Source organism: Corvus cornix, chromosome 3 (genome assembly GCF_000738735.6).
Source record: "Corvus cornix cornix isolate S_Up_H32 chromosome 3, ASM73873v5, whole genome shotgun sequence".
Taxonomy (NCBI): domain Eukaryota; kingdom Metazoa; phylum Chordata; class Aves; order Passeriformes; family Corvidae; genus Corvus; species Corvus cornix.
This window is the reverse complement of record NC_047056.1, coordinates 17,661,933-17,676,838: the sequence shown is the minus strand read 5'-3', so window position 1 is coordinate 17,676,838 and position 14,906 is coordinate 17,661,933. Positions and strand designations below refer to the sequence as shown.

The 14,906-nt window shown below is 48.7% G+C and overlaps 1 protein-coding gene across 2 annotated transcripts; it reads left to right on the top strand.

Moving 5' to 3' along the window:
• The first annotated feature begins 1,680 nt into the window (after positions 1-1,680).
• On the top strand, positions 1,681-13,392 carry DSTN (destrin, actin depolymerizing factor). 2 transcript variants are annotated; one of them, XM_039568685.1, is made up of 4 exons: positions 1,681-1,891; positions 10,329-10,636; positions 10,877-10,953; positions 12,038-13,392. In XM_039568685.1, exons 1-4 carry the CDS (start codon positions 1,889-1,891, stop codon positions 12,145-12,147), a joined length of 498 nt encoding a protein of 165 aa, XP_039424619.1. In that variant the 5' UTR covers positions 1,681-1,888; the 3' UTR covers positions 12,148-13,392. The 2 variants fall into 2 exon arrangements, with proteins under 2 accessions (XP_039424619.1, XP_039424620.1); XM_039568686.1 differs by lacking the exon at positions 1,681-1,891 and adding an exon at positions 2,217-2,232.
• The last annotated feature ends 1,514 nt before the right edge of the window (positions 13,393-14,906 follow it).

Here is a 14,906-nt window from a genome sequence, read left to right as displayed (position 1 = left end):
CAGCTGCCCCAGGTTTCTGCTATGTGCCACTGGAGATGGAGGTCTGCTGTGGCACTGCCACATGGCACTGACCACCACTGCCTTGATTTCCTCTCCAAGCCACAATCACAGCAGGGAGGCAGGATCAGAAGTCGTCCAGAGAAACTCAGTCACAGGACTGAAGCTCTCCCTACTACACAGGCACTTTATCTGACTTGTTTCAAAACTACTTTTCAAAAGGGGAAAAAAAAAATTTAAATATGTCCCTATTCATTTATTGTTAATACTTCCAAAGTAAGTCAAGATTTGGGGTCAAATTTAAGCATCCCTTGATTAAATGTATCAGAAAAGGGCCTAGGGAAGAACTATCCACTCAGGCCAACTAAAGTCGTGCTGGTAGGTCTTTTGCTAGTTTCATTAAAAATCTGATGCAACAGCTTTTGCAAAAAGGAACCCCTGGCCACAGTAACTCACCCAACAGCCTAATGAAATTGGATGGCTTTTTCATTACACCCATCTTCAGCATGGGGTCTTTCAGCAACTTGTCTCATGTGAACAGGCCTGACACCATTTACAAAGAGCATCTACTGGGGTAAGCTGCAAAGAGGGGAAAAATCAAATAAAAATCAAGCCCCTTTAACTAGAACAGCAATATGGATGAAAATTTTAAGGTGTGTAAGCATTGCTCACACCTTTAATAGTGAAGCTTCATGATAGTTGTAATGAAGTACTGCTGCCTCATAGCCCAGCCCTGAAAATGCCGCCATCGAGTCTTGTTTTTGTTGCCTGCTTACAGGGAGGCACAGACTCGACAAATAAGCTTTTGATGCTGGGGGCTTTTTGTTTATCGATTCAAGCCGGGAACATCACTGCAGTCAGGATTCGGTGATAAAAACCTAACTTTTATACATTTTGTAACATCAGCAGATGCCTTTGTACTCTGGTTACAAGCACCCCGAGCCTCGCTGGCCAGAAACATTAAGGAATGAATATTTTCGTCAGAGCGAGCAAGACTGCCGTGAACACGGAACAGCAGCTTATGCGAGCAGCAGCGTCTTCTCAGGGCCGCCTTTGTCCCGAGGACAACCCGCTCGTTGTTTCGGCCGCCGGGATGAAGCAGCGCCGGGACCCGGGCTCCGTGGGTGCCAGCGGAGAGCACTGGGCTCCTGCCGCAGCAGCCCGAGCCAATCAGCACCGCCTGCCTGAGATCGCACCAAAGTAGGTAGTGAAAAACCCTCGGAGGGAGAAAAAAAAAAAAAAAGAAAAAAAGAGAAACTCCCACACTTCCGCCCGGCCGCCCGCCCCTAGCCGCTCCTGCTGCTGCGGCCGCCTTCTCCCGCAAGCTCCTCGCCCGCCCCACAGCCACGGCCGCCCCCTCGGACGCTCCCCGACCCCCTCACGCCCGTCCCGGTCCCTTCCAGCCGCGCTCCCAGCAGCCCGAATCCTCCTCGTGCCCTCCGCACTTTCCCCCACGGCTCCCCGAGGCCCCCAGCTCTGCCCTCAGCATCTTCCCCGCCCCCCACCCCGGCCCACCTTGGAGCAGGTAACCCCGCCCACCCGGCTATTGGGCGCGCGCTATTGGCCGGCCGGCGCGTCAATCAGCCGGTACCCCATTGTGATTGGTTTAATTGGCTGGGGCGGGGCCATGCATGGCGGCCGCGGTTTTTGCCCGCTGTCCCGCTCGCGCGTGCGCCTGGGGCCGGGGCGTCGCCACGCGGGGCTCCCGCCATAGCAACCGCTTCCTCCTCCTCCGGGCACGGCGGCCGTGACGTCGGCAGCGCTTCCGCCCGGCTCGCGCCCTCGCAGCTTCTCTTCCTGCCGCTGGAGCCCGCGCCGCGCCCAGACACCCGAGGGAGCCGCCGCCGCCGCACCGCGCTCCGCCACCCGCCCGCCGCGCCCCGCCGACGCCATGGTAGGGACCACGCGCCGCTGGGGGGGCGTTAGGCTTCTCCGTCTCCCGCCTTCACCTTCATCCCTGGGGGAAAAAAGGGGGGAGGGGGGCGTCAGTACCGCCCGCCGCATCCCGGCCGGCGCTATGGCTGGCGGCGCTGCCGTGCCTCGCATCGTGCCCCTTTTCCCTTCTCCGTCCCTTTCTCCCGGTCCTTCCCGTTCGCCTTTGAACTTGACGCGGCGGATCCGTTCTCCTCCCTTCCCCCCCGCCCCCATCCCGCCATGAGGCGACGGAAGGTTACTCCCACCCCGCCTTGAAGCGATGGAACTGTCCTCCCTCGTTTTCCTTCCCCCCGCCATAAGGTAATGGTACGCTCCGCGTCGCACACAGGCGCTAGGGGCGGGCGCGTCCATTCGGCTCTGGGAGGGGGGGTGTGTGAGGAGTGAGGGCGCGGCGGGAAAAGGCCGTGGGGGGGGCTGTGCGCGGCACCGCCGCAGGGCGCGGCCGGGAGGGGACAGGGGGGCGGTGCCCCCTCTGCTCCCCACGAGGGGCTGGGTGGGAGGGGGTCGCAGCCTCGCAGGAAGGCACCGGGCGGTGTTGGTGGGAGCCCGCCCTTCCCCCGAGCCGGGGGCTGCCCTGCTCGGGAGGAAGCGCGGCCGCCGCCCCGGTCCCGGCGGGAGCCATCTTCCCACGGCCGAGGGGTTCGGGCCCGGCCTAGAAACCGGCGGCGGCTCCGCGGGCAGCCGGGGCCAGCACGGGCCCTCCAGGGTCGGCCTGGGCCCCCCTCCGCCGGGCCCGGCCCGAGCCCGCAGCGCTGGTGGCGGACAAAAGGGGGAAGCGGAACCCGCCGAGGGGAATCGCTGATTGTAAAAAACAGGGTGTCGCAGCGGCTGCTCGAGGAAGCTGAAATTTTAAAGTAGTTGCTGCAAGGGCTTGGGTTTTTTGTTTTTTTTTTTTTTTTGTTTGTTTGTTTGTTTGTTTGTTTTGCTTCCCCGCACAGTGCTGGAAACATTTATCCAAGGTATAACGCTGGAAGCAAAGAAACAAAAAAAGTATTAAGCATCCGCACTGACTTGTGTTTCCTGGCTTTCAAAAAAAAGTGTCAGGGTTCTCTTTGCATAAATGGGGCAGAATAGACCAAACGCGTGTTCGACTTCATGGTGGCTCATTCTGTTTGCTTTGCCCATGCTCCAAGTTTGCATCCCCGTTTATCTCGGGGGACGGAGGTTGGCAAATTTGCCTCAATTATTAGTTCATGCAGTTTTAACTGCTGCCCTGTTTTTGCTTGAGTCATGCACAAGCACTTGTCCAGCAGCACACGCTTGTGTGTTTTGACACACTTGCCTGAGTTATTTACCTGTGTTAGAGGTGTTATATATTGGGGTCTTGCCTTGGTATTTACCAGTAGTTTACTGAACATGTGGTATATCCAGGAAATGAATTTTTGGTCCATAGGGCTGGCAGATGGGATGTACTACTAATGTCCCTGCTTTCTCTAACATCCAAGCTGGAGCATGTGGCTGGCCTGCAGCATGGAGCAGAGCTGATGGGAGTTGCAGATGATGCTGCTAAAAAGTCTGATGAGACTTGCAGCTCTCGTTCAAAAGAGGCTTGTCTCAACAAGCCAGCTACCACCTCTGCAGTATGCAAACCTAGTTAAGTGTGACTACTCATCGTGTCAGGCTTCATCTTGCTTCGGAACCAGGGAATTCCCAAGTCAGTCAAAACTACTATTTCTCATTGTGATCTTGTTTTTGCAACAGAGTTTAGGTTGGCTTTTTTGAGATGCTGCAGATGAACTTGGTTTTAGGCAGAGTGAAGGCCTTCTGGCAAAGTACAGTGGTGCCAGCAGGAGGGCATCCTTTCGTATCAAAAGAGCTTGGATTTTCAGCTTTTGTGTCTTGCCACAATGTTCAGTTTCTTTGCTACTGGATTAAATGAGTCCAAGGTCTTTGGAGGACCGTGCAAATTATTTTTCTTGGTTGTTAGTCAGTGCTGTGCCCAGATCTGTGTAATTACAAGGTACATATGCCTCATATACAAGATAACAGCCTCGTGACAATTGGTGGTGTGGGTGTCTGGCATGCTCCTACTCGCCTTGTCAGAATCACTATCAAGAGGCTCCTGCTGGGTGCAAGGGCTGACCTAAGCAATCCCATGTGAGAGAGCCTGGATACAACCAGGACTCTCTTGTGAAGCTGTTCTCAGCCTCTTCCTCAACTGGTTGTTCAGCATTCACAGCAATCTCCTCAGAAGAGGAGGATCCCTCAGTAACAAGTATCAGGGATGCCCAGATCTGGCCTTCAGAGCCTGGTTTCGAGGGTGACATTTAAGCTTTAGGTTGCTGTAGGTGCCTGGAGGGCCACAAGTAAATTCTTATGGGCATTTAGGCTCATAATAGCTGATTTGTGTGCTGAATTTATTTCTGAGAAGCTTTGATTTTCTGCAAGAGTCCTGTTTCACACCAGCTTCCACCAGCATTACCTTAAAAACTTACATTTCAACACAGGAATGGGTGCTACTGAAAACTTCTGCCCTGCTACTACTGGCCACTGCAGTTCCTGTTTTTCAGCACTGTTGCTGGGATTGCCTTTTGTGGGTATTGCTTGTTCTGCCTACCTTGATAATTAAATCGGGAGTGAACTTCATGGTGGCTCAGAGAAGGAGATAATTTCCTCTTTGGCTGAAAGCTGAGGAAATGACCTTCAGGAATTCGAAGGATAGCTTTTTCTTTTCTTTTTTTTTTTTTATTTTTTTAGTAATTCCTTTCCTACTCATCTCTCCTTGTCTTGTTGATAACCTTTCTTCTTGTCAGGGGGCAAAAAAATAAAAGCTGAATAGAGTTTTGATTCCTCCCCCTACACCTTCCCTCTACCAAAAGAGACCAAATAATGCAAAATAAAAACTTGAGTCTAGTTGGCAAGGTCTGTCTACAAATGATATGCAGATGACTCTGTACTTCTTGCTGGTTTATGGTGTGCAAATAATGGCCTCTTACACAACAGCAGTAAAAAGCTGTTAGTTCTGTTTCCTGTCAGGCTTCAGATGCACAGGCTGTCCCCTGTAAATGGAGGTGTCTGTCCAGCTGTAGGTAAGCAGGAAGGAATGTGGGCCCTTCTGGACTCCTGAAGTCACTGGTGTTCCCACACTGTTGCTGGTCTCTGGGATGAAGTTAAAGTAGTCACTCCTTGCACTTCCTCCTTGCATTGCCACCTTTCCTGCTCAGTAAAGTGGGGATGATAATATCAGATGTGTTTTCTTGAGTGCGCAAATAACAGATTAAAGGCCGAGCAGTGTTTAATATCTTATGGTTTTGACCACCTACATTTTCAGTTGGCTTGTTGGCCTTAGGTGACACCTTTCCAGAGGCCTCATTTGGCAAAACTTCCTTTCAGCTGTGACTCTCCCTTTCTGTTAAGCGCTCCCACAACTGCCTTGGCTTAGTTTTCCCCTCAAGTTGCTGGTGTTGGCCCAGGACATTTCATTGTGTGGCAGTGCAAGGGACAGCTCTGTCCCTGAAGGGTGCTGTCCCAGACCAGTCGGGTGGAAATAGGTTTAATTGAAAAAGTATTTGTTACATGTACTATGACACATTAGTGAGTCAGAGGGAAGTGCCACATGGCTCCACAGGCAGCTCTGGCAGTGGCAGGGAATTTCAGAGGTAGATAGGAGGGAGGGTATGCCAGGGATGGGGAAACAGGGTTTGCTGAAGAAACTAAGAACCAAATACATGCCAATAATCTGACCAGCAAACCTGGGAGCAGTGTTCTCAAATCTGCCCTTGCAATTAAACGAGGTGTGCTTTAATAAATTCTTGGTGTCAGATTCTGGAAAAATTGATTATGTTTTTCCAAGAAGCAAAAGTTTCCACTTGAGTAGCTGTGGATAGTTCATCCTGGTGTGTACAATGTGTGTGTGGTTCCTAGACAAAACAAGTCAGGAACTGCATCTTGAAATGGCTCTGGAGATAATGCATGCGCAGGCACCACTATGGAGAGTTCTTGGGCTCTAATCACAGGAGGGAAAACCAACGCTCTAAAATTCTCAAGACTTAAACCCAAATTTAGTCCTTCAAACTTGTCTTGAGGCAAACTAAGTCATTAGCTTAAGGTCTTCTTAGATGTCTTACAGTTGAGGAAAGCAAAGGCTCTTCTTAGGTAAAATATTTTAAGTATTCAAGAGAAATGCTGAAGCTCACAGCACTTCCTAACAAAAGAGAAGTAAAATTTTGTTGTGTCAAAGTTGTGTTTTAGTGCAGGTTTGCTACAAATCCAGTTTATCAGGTGTCTGGCATGTCTCTCACTCCTGAAATGGCTTTCTGTATGTGGGGATTTTCTTGAGAAAGCTTTGGATTCTTCTTCAGTCTTCCCCAATTCAGATTAAATTTCAGTTTGGGTACTTGGCAATGGAGGCAAAATGTTGGGAGCTCTTAGTGGAGGCAGCTGGGTCTGGCTCCTGCAGGTGGAAGGCTGCTGGACAGAAGGCTCCCTCTTTGGGCTGCCCTGTGGAGGGCGGGCATTGTGCTCTCCCAAGACTTCTGCAGAGCTTTGCACTTCAGGCAAGAAGGAGGCTTTATGAACAAGAGCCGCTGTGTTCCTGCAGTGCCTGCTGACAAGGCAGTGAATGCAGTGCCCGCCTCAGGTGCCTGCGGCAGGCTGTGTGAGATCCAGTGGGGATACTGTCATGAGTGCCGCGGGATAATGTGTGAGGGGCTCAGCTCCCAGGGTGTGCTGTGTCTGCAGCAGTTGCATGGAGGTTCTGGGGGACAACTCAGTTTTGTTGATTCCTTCAGGGAAACTCACTCTGTCCCTTCTTTCCTGAATGTCTCCCTGAATGCACTGTCCTGGCATCATTTTCCCATCTGGGAGTTAGGTGGCTTGTCTGCTTGCTGCTTCCTTGTTGCAGTTAAAGGTCTGTGTCCTACAGTGAAATGTCACCAGCTGGCTGATGGTCAGGGATCCCACAAGTGCCTGCAGTATGTGCTGCTCACTGAACCAGCCCCCATGTGCCAGTCCAGAGCTGGATAACTGCTTCAATCCTGAAAAAGGAACAGGACCAGGCTGGCTGCTGAAGCTCTACAGTGTTCAAGGCACAATGCACAAAATTATAACCAATGTGCTGTATTGAGTCTTCTGAGCAGAGCCATATCTAGCCAAAGAGGGAAAATCCAGACTAACAAATGTTTTCTCTGTCATTACTGGGAGGGTGGAGGCTTCTCACCAGATCTTCTGGACAAGACAGCAGAGATTAGGTTAAAATGTTGCTTGAGGACGTGTATTTAGAGTCTGGCATTTCTCCTTGTTCCAGTGCTCTTAGCAGTCATCCTGTTGCTGTTCTACATAGAGTGGTTGCAACTACCTTACAACAAAAGCTGCCTGGGGTTTGAGTTTTTTTCATTTTTAAGTGTGTTTGTGAAGCCATTTGTGGCTGGTACAGGCCCGGGGTTGAAGAGGGAGCCCTGCAGTTATGGCAGTAGATCCTCTTTTCAGAGGGAATTGGTTTGTTGCACTGGCTCATTTCAACCCATACTGCAACACGGCTATAGGGTGTTCTCAGATGGAACAAATCTGCATTGTCCCTGGCAATACAATGGCTGCTAATGTCAGCCTGTGTGATGAATCCAGGGGTTGTACAGCAGCTGTGAAAAGGAGTAGCACCAGCTACTAACAGCCTTTTGCTTTGGAAAGCTAAAAAATCCAGTTCTCACCGTTTTCCCTTCAGCTTCTGGTCAGTCCCAGTTATCAGCTGCAGTTTAACAGTGAATTTTGAGTTTCCAGACTAAATACTTCCAACATTTTTGGAATCTGAACTGACTTGTCAGCAGTGCTCAGATTCTTTTTAAAGAAACAACTTGTCTCCTGACTTGGAGACATGTGTCTGGCTGTGTAGTAGCACAAGTAAATGCACTTGACTGCACAGTTTGCATCAACCTGCAGCTCTATTGCTGCTGCTTTTGGCTCTAAGCTGAGCATTAACCTCTGTTTTCGAAGTCAACATGACATGGTGCAGAGGAATTATTTGTTGTAGTGTTGGAGCAAAACTTGAGAATTGACAAAGGTAGAGGTAGGTGACGTGAACTGCTTTTCCATGATTAATAGCTTCATTTCTATACCAGTTCAGGCTTTCTGTGCATTTTCTAAGAATCTCGAGGGGGTTTGTGACTAAAACCCGAGTCTTACCTCCCATTGTCAGCTACTGAGGTACCATTAGCTAGAAAATAAACCTCGGGGAGGAAAAGGGTTCTCTTGAATTCACTGTGGGTTTGTCCTTAGTGAATGAAAAAATAGCTGTAGTTGCTGCACTGTTTGCCTTATTAGGTTAACTTCGTATTACGTAGAGTCTTCCCAAAGAGGCTTTTGCCCACACCAGGCACAGGGACAGGAGGAGAAAGACCTTTATTCCTCATTATCTCTGTCACACTCCAACAAAGTTCAGTGTCTCTGCACGGAGGAGGTGACACAGGAATGAGTCACTTTGAGTCTGTGTTTGCACCGTTGCTCAAATTTATCCTGAAATAGGCTTTTTCAATGTACTTTCCTCACCTTATTGGTGATATGCAGAAGGATAGCTGCCTGCCACACAGCTGAGGCACAGTGACTGAATTGCTGTTCTCCTGTCCCAAAGTGCAAGCAATTCTGCATAGATTACCCCTTATAGACAGACCGTGCATTGTAATTCTTGAGGGAGGTCCCCTTGTATTTAGGTAAACCCTGAAAGAGCACTGTTCTCCACCCTAAAGAAAAGCTGGAAAGCTGTCTCAGATTCCTGATGTATGAGATTGCCCTGGTTTTCCACGACCAGCTCTTGGGAGCTCTAGAAAACTCCACAGTAATAGATTCTGCCAGCTGTGCCACCTCTCCTCACTGGGTTAGCAGTGTATGCCAGCCACTCAGAGTTACAGGAGGAGGGATGTTGGTAGAAAAAGGAGAATCTGGGTTCATATGAGGTCCTCTGTGGTAGGTACTGGTCAAAGCTTTAAAAAAACTCACACATTAAGTAGGTGTCCAGTCCATAACCATCTCTCAAGGGCAGCCTGACTACCAAGTAGTTCTGCACCTCTGTCCCCCTGGTTTTGCAGCTGAACTCTGCTGTTTCTTGAAGATGCAAAATTAATCCCTTGAGCTCACATTTTGGGGCTGAAGATAAGTTTAAAAAATTGAAGAACAACCTTTAGCCTTTTTCAGTTGTGTGTCTCACCTGGCTGTTGGTACTGCTGACTGTGCTCATAGCAGTGACGTGTGGTGGTTTACACAGAGGGAGAAAGGCAGTTTTCCTTCTGATAGATGAGTATGAGTAATGTCACTTGAATTTGGAAGTCAAAAAAATAGTGAGGGAGGAAGCAGGATTCTAAAGGAATCTCACTGTTTATACTATGTGTAGTATTTTGAACACATAGAGTACTGGATAGGCTTCAGTTTGGTCTTTGCTGCTCTGGCCATGATGTCCTTCCAGCAGTGCCTGCTGGCTTCCCACATTTGCCGTATTCACTCATGCACAGCTGCTTTTAATGTCTCCAGCTTGGTGCACTCGGAGAACAAAACTCAGATGTAAATGCTTCTACTTGCCACTTCTTTTTTTTTTTTTTTTTTTCTTATTCCCAGAAAAGCATCAGACTGAAAATGCGTTTCAGCCTTTTGTCATTCTTGCTAGGTCTTGTCTTCTTTATTCTGTGCAGCTGCCTTTAACATCAGATTTATAATGCTGCATGTGCACCTCTTGCTCCAGCTTACACAGGGGAATATGATATCACTCACTACTATTTCCCAGCTGACTCCAAGAGGGTGAGGGGGAGAACGTTGAGCTTGTTTTAAAAACCGCTGGAGTAGGTTCTGAGAAGTAGAGACGTTATCTGTTAGGACTTGCAAGTTCTCTGTTTGAAATACTGAATTCAGAGCAACTTCCCAAAGTTGGTTTGTTCAGCTAAAAACTACCACTGCGCTCCCAGTATCCCACTACATCTCTTGATCTCTAAACTAAGTCTATGTGGAAAGTATGGAATTTGGCCAGTTTTTCCTCTGTTCCTAAAGCTGCTAGCAAGCATGCTGGAAATGGCTGGGAAACTTTGAACAGAAGACCCTTGTGGGCTTGTCTAGCCAGCCTGAAACAGGGAAGAGAGCTGCTGTAATGCCAAAGGATCTGCCACAACTGAATCTCAGAGAATAAGGGGTTGGCATGCCTGTAAAACTCCCCCAAAACAGTGTTCTGGTGTAAGTAGGATTGTGCCTTCTTTGGAACGGTTTTTGGTTTGGCAGTTGGTTGTGGACAGCAGTGAGACTCCGGATTCTTTCCTTGGCTTTGGAAAAGAGGGTCTGCAGCCTTTTCTGACGAGACTCTCATGCCACGAGTGACTATTGCAAGAAGCTATTGTCTTCTAGGCTTGAATTTAAGGCAGTGCCATAATGTAGCTGGGAAAATTTGGGGTGGAAGGCCTTGAAGGTGTTTGCTGTGGTCTTTGCAGGCCTCCGGAGTACAAGTGGCCGATGAGGTGTGCCGTATCTTTTACGACATGAAAGTGCGGAAGTGCTCCACGCCGGAGGAAATCAAGAAGAGGAAGAAGGCTGTCATCTTCTGCCTCAGTCCAGACAAAAAGTGCATTATTGTGGAGGAAGGCAAAGAGATTCTGGTGGGAGATGTCGGAGTGACAGTCACCGACCCTTTCAAGCACTTTGTGCAGATGCTTCCCGAGAAGGATTGCCGCTATGCCTTGTATGATGCAAGCTTTGAGACCAAGGAATCCAAAAAAGAAGAGCTGATGTTTTTCTTGTGGTAAGCCACCTTTCCAAGTCTCACATTCCTAACGTGCAGTCCAGGCACTGTGGGTGAGGTCTGTGAGTGTTTGTATTGTCCAGGCTGTGAAAATGGCAGGCTTACAGTGAGCTGGGCAGCCTGATGCCTGTACTGTGAGCCATGAGATGTTCCACTTGTCCATGGTGGGTAGGATACTGCTTTTGTCTGGGCTGGATAATCAGTGTCACTAATTTCACTCTCTATGGTGTCTCCCACTAGGGCACCAGAACAAGCACCTCTCAAAAGTAAGATGATCTACGCAAGTTCCAAGGATGCAATCAAAAAGAAGTTTCAAGGTACGTAATAGAACTAATGCTCCTAACTCTGCTGTGTCCCTGGAGTACACAGCAAGACTTAGTTTAGGTTTTGGGGGTTGTTTTGTTGTTGATTTTTTGAGATACTAGTGAGAGGTGAAGTGTCATGTCACAGAGCTAAAATGAGCTCTGGCTCAAATTTACATTATCTGACAAAATTTCAGAGGCACTAGAACAGTGCTCAGGACAAGAGCAGGTTTTGCAGTGTGTGATGTACCATATGGAGCAGCATGTCTGCACCATACAGACTAGAAACCATGAGATTCATAACACAAAGCTGGATTTTGTGCTGTGGCAGAGCACTTTGATCCCAGTGTCTGTTAAAATGCACAGTCTCATAAACTTACTGTGCTATAGTAAGTCAGTCTGGCTTATAGCCAGGTAGCATTCTTCAGCTCCTCAGGCTGCACTGGGCCAAAATCTTGCACTGTGCAAGACTGACAGGATCATTGTGCAGCAGTGCCAGCCTTCACAGGATGGCTTGCCCAGGGATTGGAACTGCCCTGGGAGACTGCTGTGTGCTGCACATATGGAAGTTGAGAAAAAGAAATCCTGAAGAAATTTAGCTTTTCACCATATAAGGCAGGCATGGGTTGGGCTTCCCATCCTTAAAAAGGAAGAGAAAGCACTGTTGGTTGCTTAGCCCAGCTCTCAGTCTCTGCCTCTCAGGTTCTCAGCGTGATGCTTTCAGCCACCTCTGCAGAGCCAGCGGGAGTTGAGTGAGCCTTCTCCATGTGCTTGCCTGGAGCTCCCTCCCCTGCTGTATCCAGGGCAGCACAAGAAATGAGGGATTTGCTCTAAGAGCCTGCCATGAAAGGCCAACAGTCTGAGCACTGAGCTAGTGACAGATTTCTCCCTACATGTCCCTACAGTGACATTTGGTGTGCAGCCAGATGTCTCCTGGGACATGTCAGGGAAAAACTGTCAAATTCCCTAAGCTAAGGCAGGACTTGTCTGCTTGAGTGACTGGATTGCTGCTTCTAATACTACTACCAGGTATGTTTCTTTGATTGCTTACCAGCATGCTGAAATACTGCATTATTGAGTGTTTTGCCTCTTTTTTTAGGCATAAAGCATGAATGCCAAGCAAATGGGCCAGAGGACCTGAACCGAGCTTGCATTGCTGAGAAGCTAGGAGGCTCCCTAGTCGTAGCTTTTGAAGGAAGTCCCGTGTAGATGTCATTCAGTGCCACAACTCTACAAGCATTCCATGTTTTAATAGATCAGTTATATAAAGCAAACATTCTAGGCAAGGGTTTCACTAACAGTAGGGAAGCTGTCTTGTAGAATAAAGTAGATTTTGGAGATGTAGCTCGTATGTACAAATGACCCTAAATAAATGAAATTAAGGATTTATCTTGGTGTATTAATATTTGCATTGGTTGTCCAGCCCAGTTCTGTCCCCAGTGGATTAACACTAAAGGTCTCCAAAAATTTGAGCAGTGTATCATGATAGGTGGAGAGGTGAGAATGATCTGGTTCCTGTTCTTGCTTTTCTAAACAGTAACAAGCAAAATTCAAAAACTTTTCCCCTGTAACCATTTAAGATAAAACTTAAAACCTGTGGTTAATCTTCAGCTAAAGCAACCTGTTAGCACGGAAAATGGGTTAAATTCTTAGTGCTTGCAGTTGCAGAGCTGTACCAAAAAAGCCTAATTATGAAGCTAGACATAAAACAGACACGCTTTTACTGGAGAAGTAGTCCTAATCCACTTCCTTGTAAACTCACGGTGCAGTAATAATATTTAAAGGTTCACTTGTTCTGTAGGTTCAATTTTCTTGTTATGAAGTGTCTTGAGGTCTCTTTCCTCCTGAGTGATTCTATAGAAATTGCTTTTTCTGTTGACATAGTTTAATTTAGAACTACCTTTCTCTAATAATACACTTGCTAGTGGATCAGATGCTTCTGAGGCTTTTATAAATGCAGGTTCTTGTATCTGAGCTCTCTGGTTATGGGTAGTACAATGAAAAGGAACCACAACTTAAAAAATTGTATTTTCAGCCCCAGTTTTTGGTCACTTGGTCCATTTGTCCATAATTACTATTGATTTAACTTAGTAGAACCAATCAGCCTGACTAATATGGCTTGATCTGGGCTTTTTGTCTGTTAGCTTCTTTAATTCTGTAGAAATGCATGGAAATATCACCTACTAGAAAGTTTGACCTGAAATGCCTTTTGTATGGGGGGTAGAGAACATTCCTGTGCCAGCTACAGAGATCTTAAAAGCTTCCATGTTTCATCAGTGGTTGATTAAAGCTGTTTCCTTTGTGTAATGTGTACATGGGAGTTGCATAGAGTTTTCTTGTATGTCTGTAGAGAAAAAGAAAAAAAAAACCAAAACCCTTAGCCTCCAGTGCATTACTGTGATATGTTCTGTGCGTGCCAAATTTGAACAGCCTAAATAAATGGGCTTTCCCTCCCCTGGGTCAGTGACTGATTCCTCTCCAGCCTCTGGATCAGCCCTCCTGCAGCGGGGCTGGCACTGCTGGATCTGGGTAAGCACTTAGGGAGCTGCTGTGCCTTCTGCAGCTACTGCCCTTCCCTGCTCTTGGGAGAAGGAAGAGCTGGAGGGATACGGGGGGAAAGCAGGTTTGTGTCTGCAGTGTGCTCCCCTCCTTGGCCCTGCATGCCCCTGCTTGCTGCAGGCTCCAGTTCCCAAACAGCACCTGCTGTGTGCCCTTAGGCTTTGGGCCTAAATTCCCACTGGTTGGGGGCCTTCCTGGGAGCCATCTCCCTGTTTGCAGTCTGAGCAGCAGGAGCCCGGCCATGTGTTGGTTGTTCTGCACTACCTTCCGTGTGAGGAGTGAGGGAGCTTTCTCTGGCCAGCCCCACGGAGCCTGGGCAGTCACAGGATGGCTCTTCCTCCCTGAGCTGTTGCCAGCTGTGCAGGGACAGAAAGCTGCAGTGTCCCCTCGGCTCCTGGCAGAGCAGTGCCAGCGCTGAGCTGCTGTGTTTGGGGGCCAGGGCAATAATGGGCCATGACCTAACTCAGCATGTGCCCTTTCTGGCCACGCTGCGTGGTTAAACCCCTTCATTAAAGACAGGCATTGACTGACTGCTCTGACTTGGCACCCATGCGGGTCACAGGGCTGGGAGCACAAGGGCTTCTGATGCAAAGGGATCCATTGGAGTGCAGCTTCCTGATTCTGAGCAAAGCAGACTGGCCTGGATTCTGCTGGGGCTTTTAGCCTGTCTTTCAGTCACCTGGGGGCTCGCCCAAGTGGGTAAAGATCCTCGTAAACAGCTCCTCCTTGCCCAAGTGTCTGCAGTACTGATCTCTGTCCAAAGTCCAGGTGGAGATAAGGAAACCAGTGTGACACACTGGGAGTGGTGCTGCCTGACAAACAGGCAACTCCTAGCCAAGATCCCACTGATAGCTGGTGCCTCCAGGCTGCAGGCATCCTTATCTAGCCCAGGTGAGAGTAGTCACTCCTGCCTGGGATTTCCTTCCTTGGTCAGAAAATGGAGCAGGAGACACTGCAAAAGAGGAAGGATGTCAGACCTGTAAGGGAGAGCACTTCCCGCAATGTGAAAGCCCTTGGATTGGGGACTTGGTTTCAAAGTGCCTTAGTCCCAGAACTGAGTGATAAGAGGTGACACTTTGGGCCTTGGCAGGGTGTGGCAGCTTCAGTCAATTGGAGAGTCTGGCTGCTTTTAGGACTCTGCACAGGTCCCAAAGTGTATTGATCTTTGTGCTCCAGAGCTAACAGTCTTAATCCTCAGAGCTACAGTGCTGTGGGCTTGTCCACACTGTGGGGTTTGCTGGCCAAACTTCGCCTCTCAGGGTTGTTTGTCCTGCTTTTTGAGGGGTTGAAACTCTTGCGTCTTTTCTTCTCCTAAATCACCCAGACCTTGTGAAAAGGCAAGAAAAGCAGGGAGAGACAACATGATGAATGCTTCCTTATAACTTGGCTGGTTGCTGGGAGAAATCACT